General features: G+C 36.1%; 1 protein-coding gene across 2 annotated transcripts; it reads right to left on the bottom strand.

The window, feature by feature from the left end:
- Positions 1 to 11,382: 11,382 nt before the first annotated feature.
- On the bottom strand, positions 11,383 to 15,041 carry LOC131603710 (uncharacterized). Of its 2 annotated transcripts, none has more exons than XM_058876125.1 (7): positions 14,667 to 15,041; positions 14,424 to 14,578; positions 14,093 to 14,310; positions 12,745 to 13,348; positions 12,016 to 12,543; positions 11,813 to 11,927; positions 11,383 to 11,630 (listed from the first exon to the last, which is right to left on the bottom strand). In XM_058876125.1, exons 1-7 carry the CDS (start codon positions 14,840 to 14,842, stop codon positions 11,612 to 11,614), a joined length of 1,815 nt encoding a protein of 604 aa, XP_058732108.1. In that variant the 5' UTR covers positions 14,843 to 15,041; the 3' UTR covers positions 11,383 to 11,611. The 2 variants fall into 2 exon arrangements, with proteins under 2 accessions (XP_058732108.1, XP_058732109.1); XM_058876126.1 differs by having other exon boundaries at positions 12,016 to 12,522; positions 14,667 to 15,037.
- Between the last annotated feature and the right edge of the window lie 333 nt (positions 15,042 to 15,374).

The raw sequence follows: 15,374 nt of genomic DNA, 5'->3' as shown, positions 1-15,374 counted from the left end.
TTATTTTTAATGGCATTAGCTGCTCTTGTTTGACAGTTAAAAGATTTCTCAGTAATTATATATTGAATTTGCATTAAGTAAAAGATTATTGTTAAGAACAATTGTATGGACGGGTTGAGATTCTATAGAGTAAAAAGTAGTGCCTATATTCAAAAGAAACTTCTAATATATGATTTACTTACTGTTGATATTAGTACACGTTTATAATAGAATGTTTCATACTCCTTAAATATATTCTTTACATTCTTTATGTAATTAATATAGTTAGTTAATTGTGTAATTTCCTATCTAATAGAATTTTCGTAGTACTATTTAGATATGCACACGGTTTATCTAGTTTTTTTTTCTATTTCAATATAGTATCTAAAGTCTATTATGAGACAGACAGTCTTTCACCATGCTTTATGCAATTGACTCATTGTGTCTAATAAGAAAAAAAATATTGACAAATCGTGTCCTAACTCTGATTTGCCTCCTATCCACTATCGTAACTCATTCTAGCCTCTGGTTTCGTCACTTTCTGGTCACCACTACCGCCACTGATTCCGACGAATTTCTGGCAAACCACGCCCATTGGCACCATCGTCTCCTCTGAGCTGACCTTTCCTCCAAAACATCGCCACTACGCGACATTGCATCACCCACCTGTGGGCCTCATATGTTGCTGCATCACTCCATGTTTGACAGTGTGTGACTTCTGATCTCAACGTTGCTTTTGTCGTTACACTCTCTTTTCTCTCGAGGCTCCATATCTTCCCTTAGATTTTATTTTTCCTCTACAAAAAAAAAGACTTTATGTTCAAAATATTTCAACCAGTTCTTGCAATATGTTTTCTCCCTTCCGATACTCATGGGTGGTTTGGTGACTCATTTGGTTGGAAGAGAATTTTCACCAACTATGTCTCTTCTCCACTCTTTACAAAGAGGTTTAATGGGTCCAATCACGATAGTTTGGCTGACGACATCAAATTATGGGTTCATGGTCAAGGCTACAGCATCACCTCACTACAATGTCCAACACCATGGTTGAAGACGTAAAAACCAAAATGGGTACATATCAATACTCAATTGTGCAGCATAATCAAGTTCATTCTTCCTCTTACAAACCGATCTTTTGTCCCCATATCACGTATTAATCAGTTTGGATGCATGTGAAACAACTATACACGAATGACACCCAACGTCTTTATGGAATGTGTCATAGATTGTTAAGTATTATTACTGCGAAAAATATTGAGGGGTCTATGTCAACATATCTCGGTCAAGTTTATATTGCACCTCATAATATTAATGAGCTCCTACCTCTTGTTGGATGCACCACAACTGAACAAGAAAAGGCAAATGTGCAACACAACACCATGTTCATTGCTTTATATGATTTGCCTCAGAAGTACTTTGCCATTCGTGATCATATATTTAATTCTACTATTGTTATAAATTTTTCTACTACCTCATATATCCATATCAAAGTACATGTAAACATTAACTTGAGTCTCTTGTTGCTTTTGAACCTATTGTTGCCTTTTCATCTTTTGGCAACAATCAAAATTGCATTCGAGGAGGGTCATTCAATTTCAAACCTCGTCCCAAGTGTGAGCATTGTAACCGACTTGGGCATACTTTTGAAGGTTGCTAGAAGTTACGTGGCATACCCCCACGTCAAGTGAATTCGGCTTAAGTTGATCATTCATACCACAACTACTCCTCAGAGCTCTATGCCAAGCTACAAAGATTTCTCAAGTGGTGCCTGAATAATTAGAACTTTGGTTCTACTACTTTGGTTGTGCACACTAGTATTTCATCCGTTTGCCTCTCTCAATCATCTTTTTTTGCCCTTGCGTCCTTGATTCTAGTGTGTATGATCATGTACCAGTAATAAAGGTCTTTTAAATTCTCTCTCTACTTCTAGTCTTTTACCTACTATAACTTCTTCCAATGGTTCTTAAACCTGATCCTACGGGGTTGCAACTATTCAAATTCTACACTTTCTCTTTGTTACTTCGGTTTTCTATGTACCTAATTTTCAATTTAATTTACTTTCAGTCAGTTGTTTATCTCGTTCTCTTGATTTATCACTTCACTAACGAAAATATTACCCTGCGGGATCGAAGTTCAGGACAGACGATTGACACCAAATGTGAGTCTCAAAGCCTTTACTACTTTTATGTATAATCCAATACATACTATGTCGTAGTTAGGTCATCCATTTCTTCTTAAACTATAGAAGCTGGTGCCAAGTTTATCAAATTTATCAAATTTATATTATGAGTCGCGTAAGTTAGAAAAGCACACTCGTATTCATTTTCCAGTTGAATCATTAAACAGGCTTTGTTCCCTTTTTCTTTAGTTCACTCAGATGTTTGGGGTCCTCTCGTGTTGTCTCTACTTGTAAGTCTATGTATTTTTTTACCTTTATTGATGATTTTTCACGTTGCATGTGATTAGTTTTAATGAAGAATATATCTAAATTACTTTATAGTATTTTTGAAAAATTTTACCAAGAAATAAAAATTCAATTTGGTGTGTCTGTTCGTACCTTAAAAGTCACCATTCCCATGAATACTTATCTTAACAATTAAAAAAATTATTTCCTCTAATGGTGCTCTCCACCAAACATATTGGCCTCATACACCTCAATAAAAAATAAAAAAGGTAGCCGATTGCAAAAATCGATATCTTGTAAAAACCATTCGGACCCTACTTCTCCATGGTTATGTTCCACTCTGGTTTTTCGGGGATGTTATGCTAACAACAAGTTAACTTATAAATTGCATGCCAACATATGTCCTTAATGATAATATTCCTACTTCACTCTTTTTTTCTCCATTCCTTCTTCATCCAAGTCCTCTTTGCGTCTCCGAGTCTATATATTTTGTTCACAGTTTGTCTCCTGGACTTTAAAAACTATCAACTTGATCAGTCTAGTGTGTCTTTCTTAGTTATAATCTATCCCAAAAGGTTATCGTTGCTATTTTCATACACTATAATGATATCTCATATTGGTCGATGTTATCTTTATTGAGTCTGCTTCATATTTCGAGTCCAGTCAAGTGACTTCAGAATCTCTTCAAGAAATTACTCCTGCACCTCTTTCAAAAATTATTAGTGTTATGTCTACCATTGTTCCTTAGGAGTCTAGGGAGTTTGAACCACTAGATACCCCTACAGTTGCCCCCATTCCCTCCCCAACTAAACGACCACTACAAACATATCACTATTGTCGCCTAACCTCTATCATTCTTGTCCATGAGGCCATTGTAGACTATCCTTCAACGATGTCTCATCACTGGATCTGATCCTACAACATGAGTTTTATATTCTAATTTCTAATAGAAAAGGTATACGTCAAACACGAATTCTCTATCCATATTATATAGATTATGTTATAATTATCTTTCACCTTTGCAATTTACTTGCTTGTCTTCTTTGTTTCCTGTTTCTATTCCTAAATCTCCGGGTGAAGCAGTATCTCACTATGAGTGGAGGCAACCAATGATTGACGAGATGTGTGTTTTCCAAAGTTATGGTACCTGAGAACTGGTTCTTTTACTCCTTGAAAGTCTTTAGTAGGTTATTGTTGGCCATATACTATGATAGTTAGTCCAAATGGTAAGATTGACTATTTAAAGCTCGCTTAGTAGCCAGAAAATACACTCAAATTTTTGAGTTGGATTATAGTGATAATTTCTCGCTTGTAGCCAAGATGGCATTAGTTAGACTTCTTCTCGCCATTACAATCATTCGACGTTGGCCTTTTCATCAGCTTGACATCAAAATAAAAATTACAGGGTGACCTTGAAGAGGAAGTATATATGGAGCAACCACCTAGGTTTGTTTCTAAGGAAGAGTCATATACTATGGTTTTTCGACTAGATAGGTCTCTGTATGATCTTAAGAAACGTTAGAGACCTTGGTTTGGCATATTCATAACCATAGTACAACAAATTGGTATGGATCATGAAGCTGGCCATTCTAATTTTTATCGTCACTCAGCCCAATAATGCATTTATCTTATTGTGTATGTGGATGATATTAACATAACTGATAGTGATTAGGAGGGAATACTATGAAACAACATCTTTTGAATCAATTTTAGACAAAAGACCTTGGTGAAATCCAATATTTTTTAGCTATTGAGGTAGCTTAATCTAAATATGTTTTAGTATTTTCTCAACAGAAATATCCTATAGATATTTTGGAAGAATGCAGGTTTATTAAATTTCAAACCAGCTAATACTTCTATGTGTGAATAGGAATTAGTTTAAATGTATTTATTTAGTGTAATTACCGATATAGCCCTGTAACCTTTATATATACGAGAAATAATAATGAGAAAAGCATCAAGCCAAGAATTATTGACATGGTATCAGTAGGTTTTCGATCAAACCTGTGGGTTTTAGGTTAATCTTGCCTTTATTCAGCGACACCCCACTGGGTCGCTCTTGAAATCGTCTCGGTAGATCTCGTTTCTCGGTATTTGAAATCATCTCGGTTCTCGGTAATCTCTTCCAAGATTGCGATTCTAATCTCGGGTGCTTACAAATCGTGTTTGCTTTGATCGTGTTATCGTATCGGTGTCGGCAAATATTCTGAATTAGGGTTTTGACTCTGTGTCGGCAATTATTCTGAATTAGGGTTTTGACTCTGTGTCGGCAATTATTCTGAATTAGAGTTTTGACTCTGTGTCGGCAATTATTCTGAATTAGGGTTTTGACTTGGTGTCGGCGAGTATCCTGAATTGGGGTGTTGATTTGGTGTCGGCAAGTATTTTCTTCAGTGTTCCGTTGGTGTTTCTTGTTTCACGTTAACAAAATTGTTACGTTAACAAAATTGTTCTTAAGTCATCTCTGATATTATGGCTTCCGAAGAAGAGATAGATCATATTTGTGTTCGTTTTACCGGAAAGAATTATCTTGTTTGGGAATTTCAGTTTCGGATGTATGTCAAAGGGAAAGGATTATGGAGTCACTTGGACGATGTCTCTTTGGCACCGTTAGAGACAACTGACTTAGATGCATGGGATATAGAAGATGCTCAGATTATCACTTGGATTCTCGGTACTATTGATCCTCACATGATTAATAATTTGCGATCTTTTTCCACTGCCCAAGAAATGTGGAACTACTTGAAGCGTATCTATAACCTAGACAATGCGGCCAAACGTTTTCAGTTGGAGCTAGACATTGCCAATTACAAACAAGGCAATCTGTCTGTTCAAGAATATTATTCTGGTTTTTTGAATTTGTGGACAGAACACTCTGCAATTATACATGTTGATGTTCCCAAAAGTTCTCTCGCGGATGTCCAAGAGGTCTACAATACTAGTAGGCGAAATCAATTTCTCATGAAGCTTCGTGCAGAATTTGAGATTGTCAGAGGTGCCTTGTTGAATAGGAATCCCGTTCCTTCTTTAGATACATGTGTCGGTGAACTTCTCAGAGAGGAACAGCGTCTTGCTACTCAAGGATCCATGTCTCGTGATGTTGTCATTTATGAGTCTGCTATGTTTGCATATGCTCCTCATAGTAGAGGTAAAGGTCGTGATATTCGACATGTCCAATGTTTCTCTTGCAAACAATTTGGACATTTTGCTCAGAGTTGCAGTAAGAAGTTTTTTAATTATTGCAAGAAGCGGGGCCATATTATCTCTGATTGTCCCACCCGTCCTCCACGATCAACACAACGTTCGGTGCAAGCATTTTCTGCTAGTACAAGCTCTGCAGTTGGTCCTTCCATCACCAATCCATCTAATGGTGGTGCTCTCCAACCTGAAATAATCCAACAGATGGTACTTTCCGCTCTATCAACCTTGGGAATTCAGGGTAAGTCTTCGAATGTTTCCCGCCCGTGGTTTCTTGATTCTGGTGCATCCAATCACATGACCGCCTCTTCTGAATACTTGCACAATTTACATTCTTACCATGGTAATCAGAAAATTCAAATTGCGGATGGTAATGCTCTCTCTATCACGAATGTTGGTGACCTCAACTCTGATTTTCGGGATGTGTTTGTAGCACCTGGACTTGCTTCCAATTTATTATCTGTTGGTCAATTGGTTGATAATAATTGTAATGTAAATTTTTCTCGTGATGGTTGACTTGTGCAGGAACAGGTGTCGGGGAAGGTGGTTGCGAAGGGGCCTAAAGTGGGAAGACTGTTTCCACTTCAGTTTATTTCTAGTCATTTATCTCTTGTTTGTAAAAATGTCTTGAATTCTTATGAGGATTGGCATAGAAAATTGGGTCATCCTAACTCTGCTGTTTTATCTCATTTATTTAAAAATGGTTTATTGGGAAATAAAAGTGTTGTTTCTAATGCCTCTCTTTCATGTTCTGTTTGTAAATTAGCTAAAAGTAAAACACTTCCTTTTCCGTCTGGTGCTTATCGGGCTTCCTCTTGTTTTGAACTGATTCATAGTGATGTATGGGGTATGTCTCCTGTAGTTTCTCATGCTCGCTATAAATATTTTGTCACATTTATTGATGATTATAGTCGTTTTACTTGGATATATTTTCTTCGGTCTAAATCTGACGTGTTTTCTATGTTTAAGAAATTTCTGACATATGTTGAAACTCAATTTCATGAAAGTGTTAAAATTTTTCGCTCTGATTCTGGTGGTGAGTACATGTCTCGTGAGTTTCAAGAATTTCTTCAACAAAAAGGCATTTTGTCTCAACGATCTTGTCCCAATACCCCCCAACAAAATGGGATGGCAGAACACAAGAATCGTCATTTGCTTGATGTGACCCGCACTTTACTTCTTCAAGCTTCTGTACCACCCCGATTTTGGGTGGAGGCTCTTTCCACAGCTGTCTTCTTGATCAATCGTCTTCCTTCTACGGTTATTGATCTCGATTCTCCCTTTTTTCGTCTTTTTAAAATTCAGCCTAATTATAATGATTTACTTACCTTTGTATGTGTTTGTTTTGTTCACTTACCTCCATTTGAAAGGCATAAGCTTGGAGCGCAGTCTGTTCAATGTGCGTTTATGGGGTATAGTCACTCTTATAAGGGATTTGTGTGTTATGATGTCACTAACCATCGTTTTCGTATTTCTAGGAATGTGACATTTTTTGATAATCAGTTTATGTTTCCATGTGTTTCTCCTGTCATGAATGATATTGTTACTCTTCCTAAGTTTTCTATTATGCATCAATCTATAGAACGCTATAAACCAGGTCATGTATATGTCAGAAAACACAAACAGCAGGTTCCCACACCCCTTCCCGACGCTGAACCGCCACCTGATCCTGTAATGGTTGAACCATGACGTTCTGGTCGAATATCTCGAGCACCAGATAGATATTCACCAGACAGGTATGATTCCTCACATACTTCTCTGACTGCCACACTCTCTAGCATATCTATTCCTACTTGCTATTCACAGGCTGTTAAAGATGTACGTTGGATAAAAGCAATGAATGAGGAACTTCAAGCTCTTCAAGAGAATTTCACATGGGATATTGTCTCCTGTCCTCCTGATGTTAAACCCATTGGCTGCAAATGGGTGTATTCTGTGAAATTGAATTCTGATGGGTCCCTTAACCGCTTCAAGGCTCGCTTGGTTTCCTTAGGAAACAAGCAGAAATATGGAATTGATTATGATGAGACATTTGCACCGGTTGCCAAAATGACATCTGTCCGTACGGTACTCTCTATAGCTGCTTCTAACGGGTGGACTCTTCATCAATTAGATGTGAAAAATGCTTTTATTCATGGTGACCTGGCGGAAGATATTTATATGACTCCTCCTCAAGGTTTATTTCCGTCATCTAAGGGTGTGTGCAAGCTCAAACGCTCCTTATACGGTTTGAAACAAGCGCCTAGAGCATGGTATGAAAAATTTCGCTCCACTCTACTTGGGTTTTCCTTTACTCAGAGTCAGTACGATTCTTCTCTATTTATTCATAGAACATCTACTGGAATTGTCCTACTTCTTCTGTATGTTGATGATATGATTATTACTGGTTCTGATCATGCTTCCATTCAAAGCCTTAAACAGCAGTTACAAGCAGCGTTTCATATGAAAGATCTTGGTAATTTGCATTATTTTCTTGGTCTTGAGGTTCATTCTACATCTAAGGGCATATTCCTCCATCAACACAAGTATGCCACAGATTTAATTTCTATGGCTGGTCTGCAATCGGCTAATCCAGTAGATACTCCTCTTGAGGTTAATGTTAAATATCATCGTGATGATGGTGATCTGTTGCATGATCCTTTATTGTATCGTCAACTCGTGGGTAGCCTTAATTACTTGACTATTACTCGCCCTGACATATCATTTGCTGTTCAACAAGTAAGTCAATTCATGCACTCTCCTCGCCACCTACACCTGGCAGCAGTTCGACGTATAATTCGTTACTTGAAGGGAAGCTCTCATCGTGGTTTATTCTTTCCTACTGGCGTTCCTCTTAAATTGAGTGCTTATAGTGATGCCGATTGGGCAGGGTGCCCTGATACTCGACGATCTGTCACTGGTTGGTGCATGTTTCTTGGCTCTTCATTGATCTCATGGAAAAGTAAGAAACAAGCGAGAGTATCTAAATCTTCTACTGAATCTGAGTATCGTGCCATGTCTGCTGCTTGTTCTGAAATAATTTGGCTTCGTGGTCTTTTGGCTGAACTTGGATTTCCTCAAATAGAGCCAACTTCACTTTATGCTGACAATACAAGTGCCATCCAAATTGTTGCGAATCCTGTTTTTCATGAACGCACCAAACATATTGAAGTTGATTGTCACTCAATCCGTGACGCTTATGATGACAGAATAATATCACTTCCTCATGTCAGTACTCAGTTGCAGATTGCAGATATTCTTACCAAGGCTGTTCCGCGTCCACGTCATCAGTTTCTTGTTAGCAAATTGATGCTCATTGACAAGCAGCATCAATTTGAGGGGGGATGTGAATAGGAATTAGTTTAAATGTATTTATTTAGTGTAATTACCGATATAGCCCTGTAACCTTTATATATACGAGAAATAATAATGAGAAAAGCATCAAGCCAAGAATTATTGACACTATGAATTCAAGTGTCAAACTCCTACCAATTTAGAGGGATCCTCTATCTTATTTTCCAAGATTTCATTGCAACATGACTCTTCATTGTGAAGTATGAAACTGGGAATTAAGATGCATTGTTAGCTAAAATAAAGGAATTTGAGGTGATATAATTTGATAGACCATAAAAGGTGTTAGAAACTTGCCTTTGGAGAAACAACATGTTGAGGACCCACACCAGAGAAAACAAAGACTTTGTTATTTCCTATGCTAGGCTAGGCGTAAGAGTGTGTTTAAGGTACATGTTGATAAAGCTCTATCATTTGAGCCACAAACTCGGCCTGAGGTGTAGGAAGCTAAAGTAGAGGTGCATGAGTTACAGGTGGCCGAAACACAGGAGGTTGAGGCCTATGTATATCCATGAGGTCTGTATGACACATTTGTGTCATAACAAGAAACATGTAGCTAGAGATATGCGAGAGGGAGAGGTATGGTATGTCTCTATTGTATTGTAGTATCTTTTGTTCTTGTTTTATGTTTCTTCTAATTTATTTTATTATTTTTTGTTTTATGTTAATTCTAATTAATTTTATTTTTTTAAGCTACTTAAACAAGCAATATGAAGAAAATCATCACGCTAAATACTTCAGATAAGAATAGATTCTCTGATGTCATTTTAGATATTGAGCTATTCGACCTCTCCATCATCGGGTTCAACATACTTGACGAGAACACAAACATCTTCCATTTTACTATTGAGGACATGACAATGACACTTGGGAATATAGAGGGCGCTTAAATCCGTCTACTATCACATGATATGGTGTTTAAGAACTACACCCGTATTAAATCACACGACCACTGAATGAAATTTGATTCTTGTTAGATCAGATGCAGATCACGCAAAATCAGGTATCCTACCTGAGCGATCCCTACACCAATTCAAGCACATGCAAGATATTCCTAGACATCCTGACGCGAATGACAATATGTCATACTTCGTTATTACTGAATTTTTATTAGTAGTATTATAATTTGCTTTTGTTTTGTTAGTTTGGCTGTGTAAATACTAAAATGCTAGTATGGTTTTATAGTCAGACTGGATGACAAAAAATTTATACCCGCGAATAAATTCAATCATAGTTTCGGGGTGGATAACTTAATGGACATCAACAAATAAAATAAACAGACATTTAAGTACCTGTTTTCCAATGTATACAGATGCAGGTTTAATAATATTCGTGCCTACGGAAATCCGTATTCATTAAAAAATTATAAAATTTTATTTAAATATCATTAATTTATTCTTTGTCTTTTCATCTTCTAAAATATTAGTCTTATTATATTTCTTTCTTTTTTTTTTTGAAATTTTATTTGTAAAAAACTTTTAACATTTCATACAAATTTTATTTGGTCATTTCATATTTAAATTTCTTCTATATTTCAGATGTCAATTCAACAATTTCACCATCCAATCAACCAATATCTTCCTTCACATCCTCTTTTGTTTGCTCTTCCACCATAATTTACAATCACAATATTTTTCTTTTATTTTGGTTAAAAATGAAATATATAGATATTATATTTGATGAAAAAGAATGAAATTATTATAATAAACTTTTGTTGTTAAATTGAAAGAGAATTGTATGAATGTTATGTAATAATAACTTTATGTCTTTAAAAGAACCTGAAAATATTTTATTTCAAAAAACAATTTTAACAAAATGTTATCGATAGACTATAGATATCTATAATTATCCGCACATATCTTAAAATTTATTGATTATCCGCTTAACATATACCCTCACGAATATGAGATGGACTGAGAACCCTCAAGAATATGAGATGGACTCAAACGTCATACTTTATTCAACAGGGTGACACATATAGCATACTATCCACACCACAAATATTCATTTACATCTCTAGACTCTTGGACTCATTTATATTTTTGGACTCATTTAGATATGGTCAAAATGTTACTAGTTGCTTGTTAGTTTTATTCTTCAACATCTATAAATTATAGTTATCTTATGATTTAGATACAAATATTTGAGCATGGCATATTAGTAGGTAACAGCATATATTTTTGTTTTGTAATTAGTTAAATAGTCATGCTAACGTGTGACTTTATGGCACATATTAAGGATACTATAATTAAAAATAAATGTAATTTCAAAAAAATATTTCTATAAATAACTTATTAACTTGTGAACTTGTGCCCTTAGGTCACATGTTAGCTTATTCTTTTTTTTTTTTTAATTTCAATTTCATTATTCAAATACTTTGAAGGATTATGACCAAAGTTGTTAAACTTATTTTTTCCCAGTTTCATTTATTTCTTTCTACTCATTGGAGGATTATGAGGAGAAAATTGGTGTACAAGCAAAAATGCCTTTCTGCAGGCAAGATTTGGATTTCCATATTTAAGAAATTATGCAGTTACACATTGTGGAGCACCCAATCAAAGATGACTTACATTTCAACTGCACAGCCAAAGTTAAAAAGCATAAATAAATTTGAGTCGGCCGATCAGATGCTCTGCGATTCATCACTGCCTGGAATATCAATCCCATTCTGCAACTCCTAATGAAATGCCGGATTTCACCTCATGCAGACGAGTTGTGCCTAAATTTTGGTGAAAAAAATCACTAAAGATCCATTGAACTACATCAAATGCATGAGTCCAGCATAAATGATAAAAACAATCAGAGTAAAATAGTAAAATATTAAGACACCAGAATATTGGAATATGCAACGAAATATGAATGCAATGAACAAAAAATACTTATATGGAAAGAGATTGCTACATTGAATCCAATTGCTTCTCAAGTATTGAGTTGTCCCTCTCACTACTGGATGCAAGAGGCAAAGACATAAACTGAAATGCAAGTAACTCATCTCTGCTATATTTCATCCTTTGATCTACACCAAAATAAATAAACAAAATTGAAATTATATGCATCATAAGATAAAATGGCAACCAGAAGATTTGGAACGTAATGGGAATTACCTACAAAAGATGGAGATAAGGACGTTTGTTCTTTCTTCTTAGTTGCTTGCATAGTCCTTGAAGTTAATCGAGATGGAGATGAATGATTATGACGTCCAATTTCTTCAAAGGGAAGTACCGTAACAAGTTCATGCCTTACTTCAATTTGTGGATGATTTCTACAGAATGATAAGATAGCTTCTTTTGTTAAGAGCCAACAACCTCTGAGGTCCATCAGTTTGAGAGTTTCAGGAACCTTAAACTTTTCAAGAGCATAATTGGTCAAAACTGCATCGCAGATACTTAGCTTTGTCAATTTAGGAACTGATGATAGATGGTAAAGTGAGATGTCTGCAAGTGAAGGACTTTTAAGAGATAAATATCGCAGCGCTTGGAAGCTTGATAAAGGGAATAAAGCTTCATTGATGACTTGAGTGTGCTCCAAATTCAGCCTTTCTAATTGTTCAAGATTTTGTATGGTCGTAAGAGAGAGAGAGTCCGAGTCAGTCTCTCCCTGGTTCAAAAATCCTGAAGATAAACCAGACAAGACTGAGAGATGAAGTTGAAGAAATCAGTATTTAGACATTTTGAACAACGCGTAAACAAGAAAACAACAATTTGAAGATAAACCGGACAAAAGTTTCCTAGTGAGGAGTAGTTGTTCAGTGGTTTAAAAAAAAAAACTCATTTAATGGCTGCAGAATAGTATGATTTAATCTCAACAGTAACAACTATGCAGTAAACAAATACCTTTGATGTTTGTACTGCTCAGATCAACATCCTTCAATGAAGGCATCATGCTGATAAATGAGAAGGCAGTATCATCCACTGATGTTTGAGATAGCGACAGAATTTCAAGATTGGGAACATGTCCAGCTAAAACCCCTAATCCAGCCGAGCTAACACAAGTTCCACTCAGATTCAGACTTTTCAACTTTCCACCAATACATGCAACAATCTCAACTGAATCATCATCCATCATACATGAGCTGAGATTGAGATGTTCTATTACTTTCAGTTTACTTAAGAAGAAGAATTTGTCAAGGCCGGTATGGGCCAAGTCCAGAAAGGACAAGAAACTTATATTTGCATACAATAGGGTTTCAGCTTCATTCAGGAATTTAGACCCGGAGAAAATAAGCTTTGTCAAAGGAGATTTATCATCTTTGAGAATAGAGTCAATAGTACAATTACTCATGTTGAGGCATTCAAGAGCTGATAAATTAGGCAATTTTGTGACACTGGTCCAATCAAGATTTAGATGGGTTAACTTGGGAAAGTTATTAAGAAGGGCAGCGCCTTCATTTGATACTTTACTACCCCAGAGTTCAATGTGTTGTAGATTTTCCAGTACCTAGAACATGTGTTTCACATGAGAGAAGGACAAGATGTTCATGTTACTACAACTTGAAAACTGGCAACAAAGACTTGTATGGGACAAAAATTACCCAAGTAATCAACAATACAAACACACTCTGGAAACAAAGCACAAAGGTCACCAAACTAAAATGAGGTCTAACAGTGAAATTGGGCTAGTGTTCCAAGAAATGTGTGTCTCAACTTGTTTGATCAAGCTGTGATACAAATTGCTGCATAAGCACACAACTGCAGTCCAATAAATTGGAAAATCGTGCTAAACCAAACCCATATGAGTTTCTGACTAACCGGTAACACAAGAAAGCAATAAACAACTATTTTACCAACACATATTCTTTTGAGTTTAAATCAATCTATATGAAAATCAACGGTGCAGTGAACAACACCTCACTATAGGTATACTAAAGCATAAACCCAGTAGAAAAAAGGGTAAACATCTATTTACACTGGAATGAAAGATGATGCAATTACACCATCTAATGACTTTATGCAGAAGTTGAGTTTATCCTGTCTACCCGTTGAATTGTTCATCTTGCATGACAAATTTCAAAAAAAATTTACCTTCACAAATCAAGTGGAATGCACTTTCATTTACTGACAAGCATACTATTAATTTAACCAAAAACTGATGGCGGATAAGTCTAGCACAAAAGTTTCCAAGTGAGTACTGAGTACTTTCATTTATCAACAAGTATACTAACATCAACCTAAAAAGAAATACCTGCAGCGAAGCTAAAGCTGCATCATCCACGGGCAAACCACCCAAATCAAGAAGCGACAATTTTTTAAGAGAAGCAAGAAGCTTGATTCCTTTGGCAGTAACACCAGTTTTCGAAATGTGCAACTTTTCCAAATTAGGAATAGAAAGTATATGATTAATTCCAGCATCATTAACTTTGGAGCATCTAGATAGATCCAACTCTTTAAGACTATTCATTCCTAAAACCAATTAAGACAAAATCATCAATCACCACACACAAAACATACAAATCAAAATGAGTCAAACATAACCGCAAGAATAGATTCAACTCTTTTCATGGTAGGTAATGTACCTGCAGTAGGCCAAAGAGCTGAAGAATTAATTCGGTGACATTCAGCAATATTCAAATAGCGCAAATGGCGAAACGCTCCCAAATAAGCCATCCATTCTGCATCAACAGAGTTATCGCCTCTCAAATCAATCTCTTCCGCACTGTGTTTGAAAACCCTAACCAGAACCAGAAAAATCATCATTAACATTATTATTATTATAGTTATGAAAATTGAAGAAATAAATTGAATTGAAAGTGAGTTACTCGAGGAGGGAGGGGTGGAGGAGACGGCGAGTGATGAGGCAGCGGAGGAGAGCGTCGGCAAGATGAGAAGGTAGGCGATCGAGAGAGCGTCGCTGTAAGCGCCATTTGTCAACGGTTTGACTGGTTATGCAAGCTGCGTTTAAGCAAAGTTGAACTAATTCGGTTTCGTTGTTCATGGTTCTGTGTGAGTAGTGTTGTGATTTGTGGAATGAAATGAAGAAGGTGAGTTTGGTTTGGTGGTGGAATGGATCTTGGGATTGTTCATTCAGGACGAAGGTTCGTTCTTGTCTGTTGAAGGAAAGGAAACACAGACAGACATCTCAACATGGGCCTCGTCATGGGCTTTCTTTTGTTTAAGATGGTGTTAGGTTGCCTGCCCCAGGTTTTGCTTCAAGGCAATTTCTCTTCCTACTTTGTTATATGAGGCGCATTTCTAAAAATCAAAAAATGTTTGTTGAGTAAATTTGGAGATACAATCTCCGAAGTCCGAACACAATAAATAATAATTTTTGATAAAATTTAGTTCGGAGATGCATCTTTGAATATATTCATAGGGTAAATTCGCAGATGCATTTCAAAGTTATTTCTTATCTATACTAAATCAAATTGTCACCCAATTTCTTAAGAAATAAGTTTAGAGATGTATATCCAAACTATTGTTTAGTAAATTCGGATATGCATCTTCGAATTTTTATCTATGTCTTTTTC

Source organism: Vicia villosa, linkage group LG5 (assembly GCF_029867415.1).
Source record: "Vicia villosa cultivar HV-30 ecotype Madison, WI linkage group LG5, Vvil1.0, whole genome shotgun sequence".
NCBI lineage: Eukaryota > Viridiplantae > Streptophyta > Magnoliopsida > Fabales > Fabaceae > Vicia > Vicia villosa.
The sequence above is the reverse complement of the archived record's forward strand: the minus strand, read 5'-3'. Positions and strand labels throughout refer to the sequence as shown.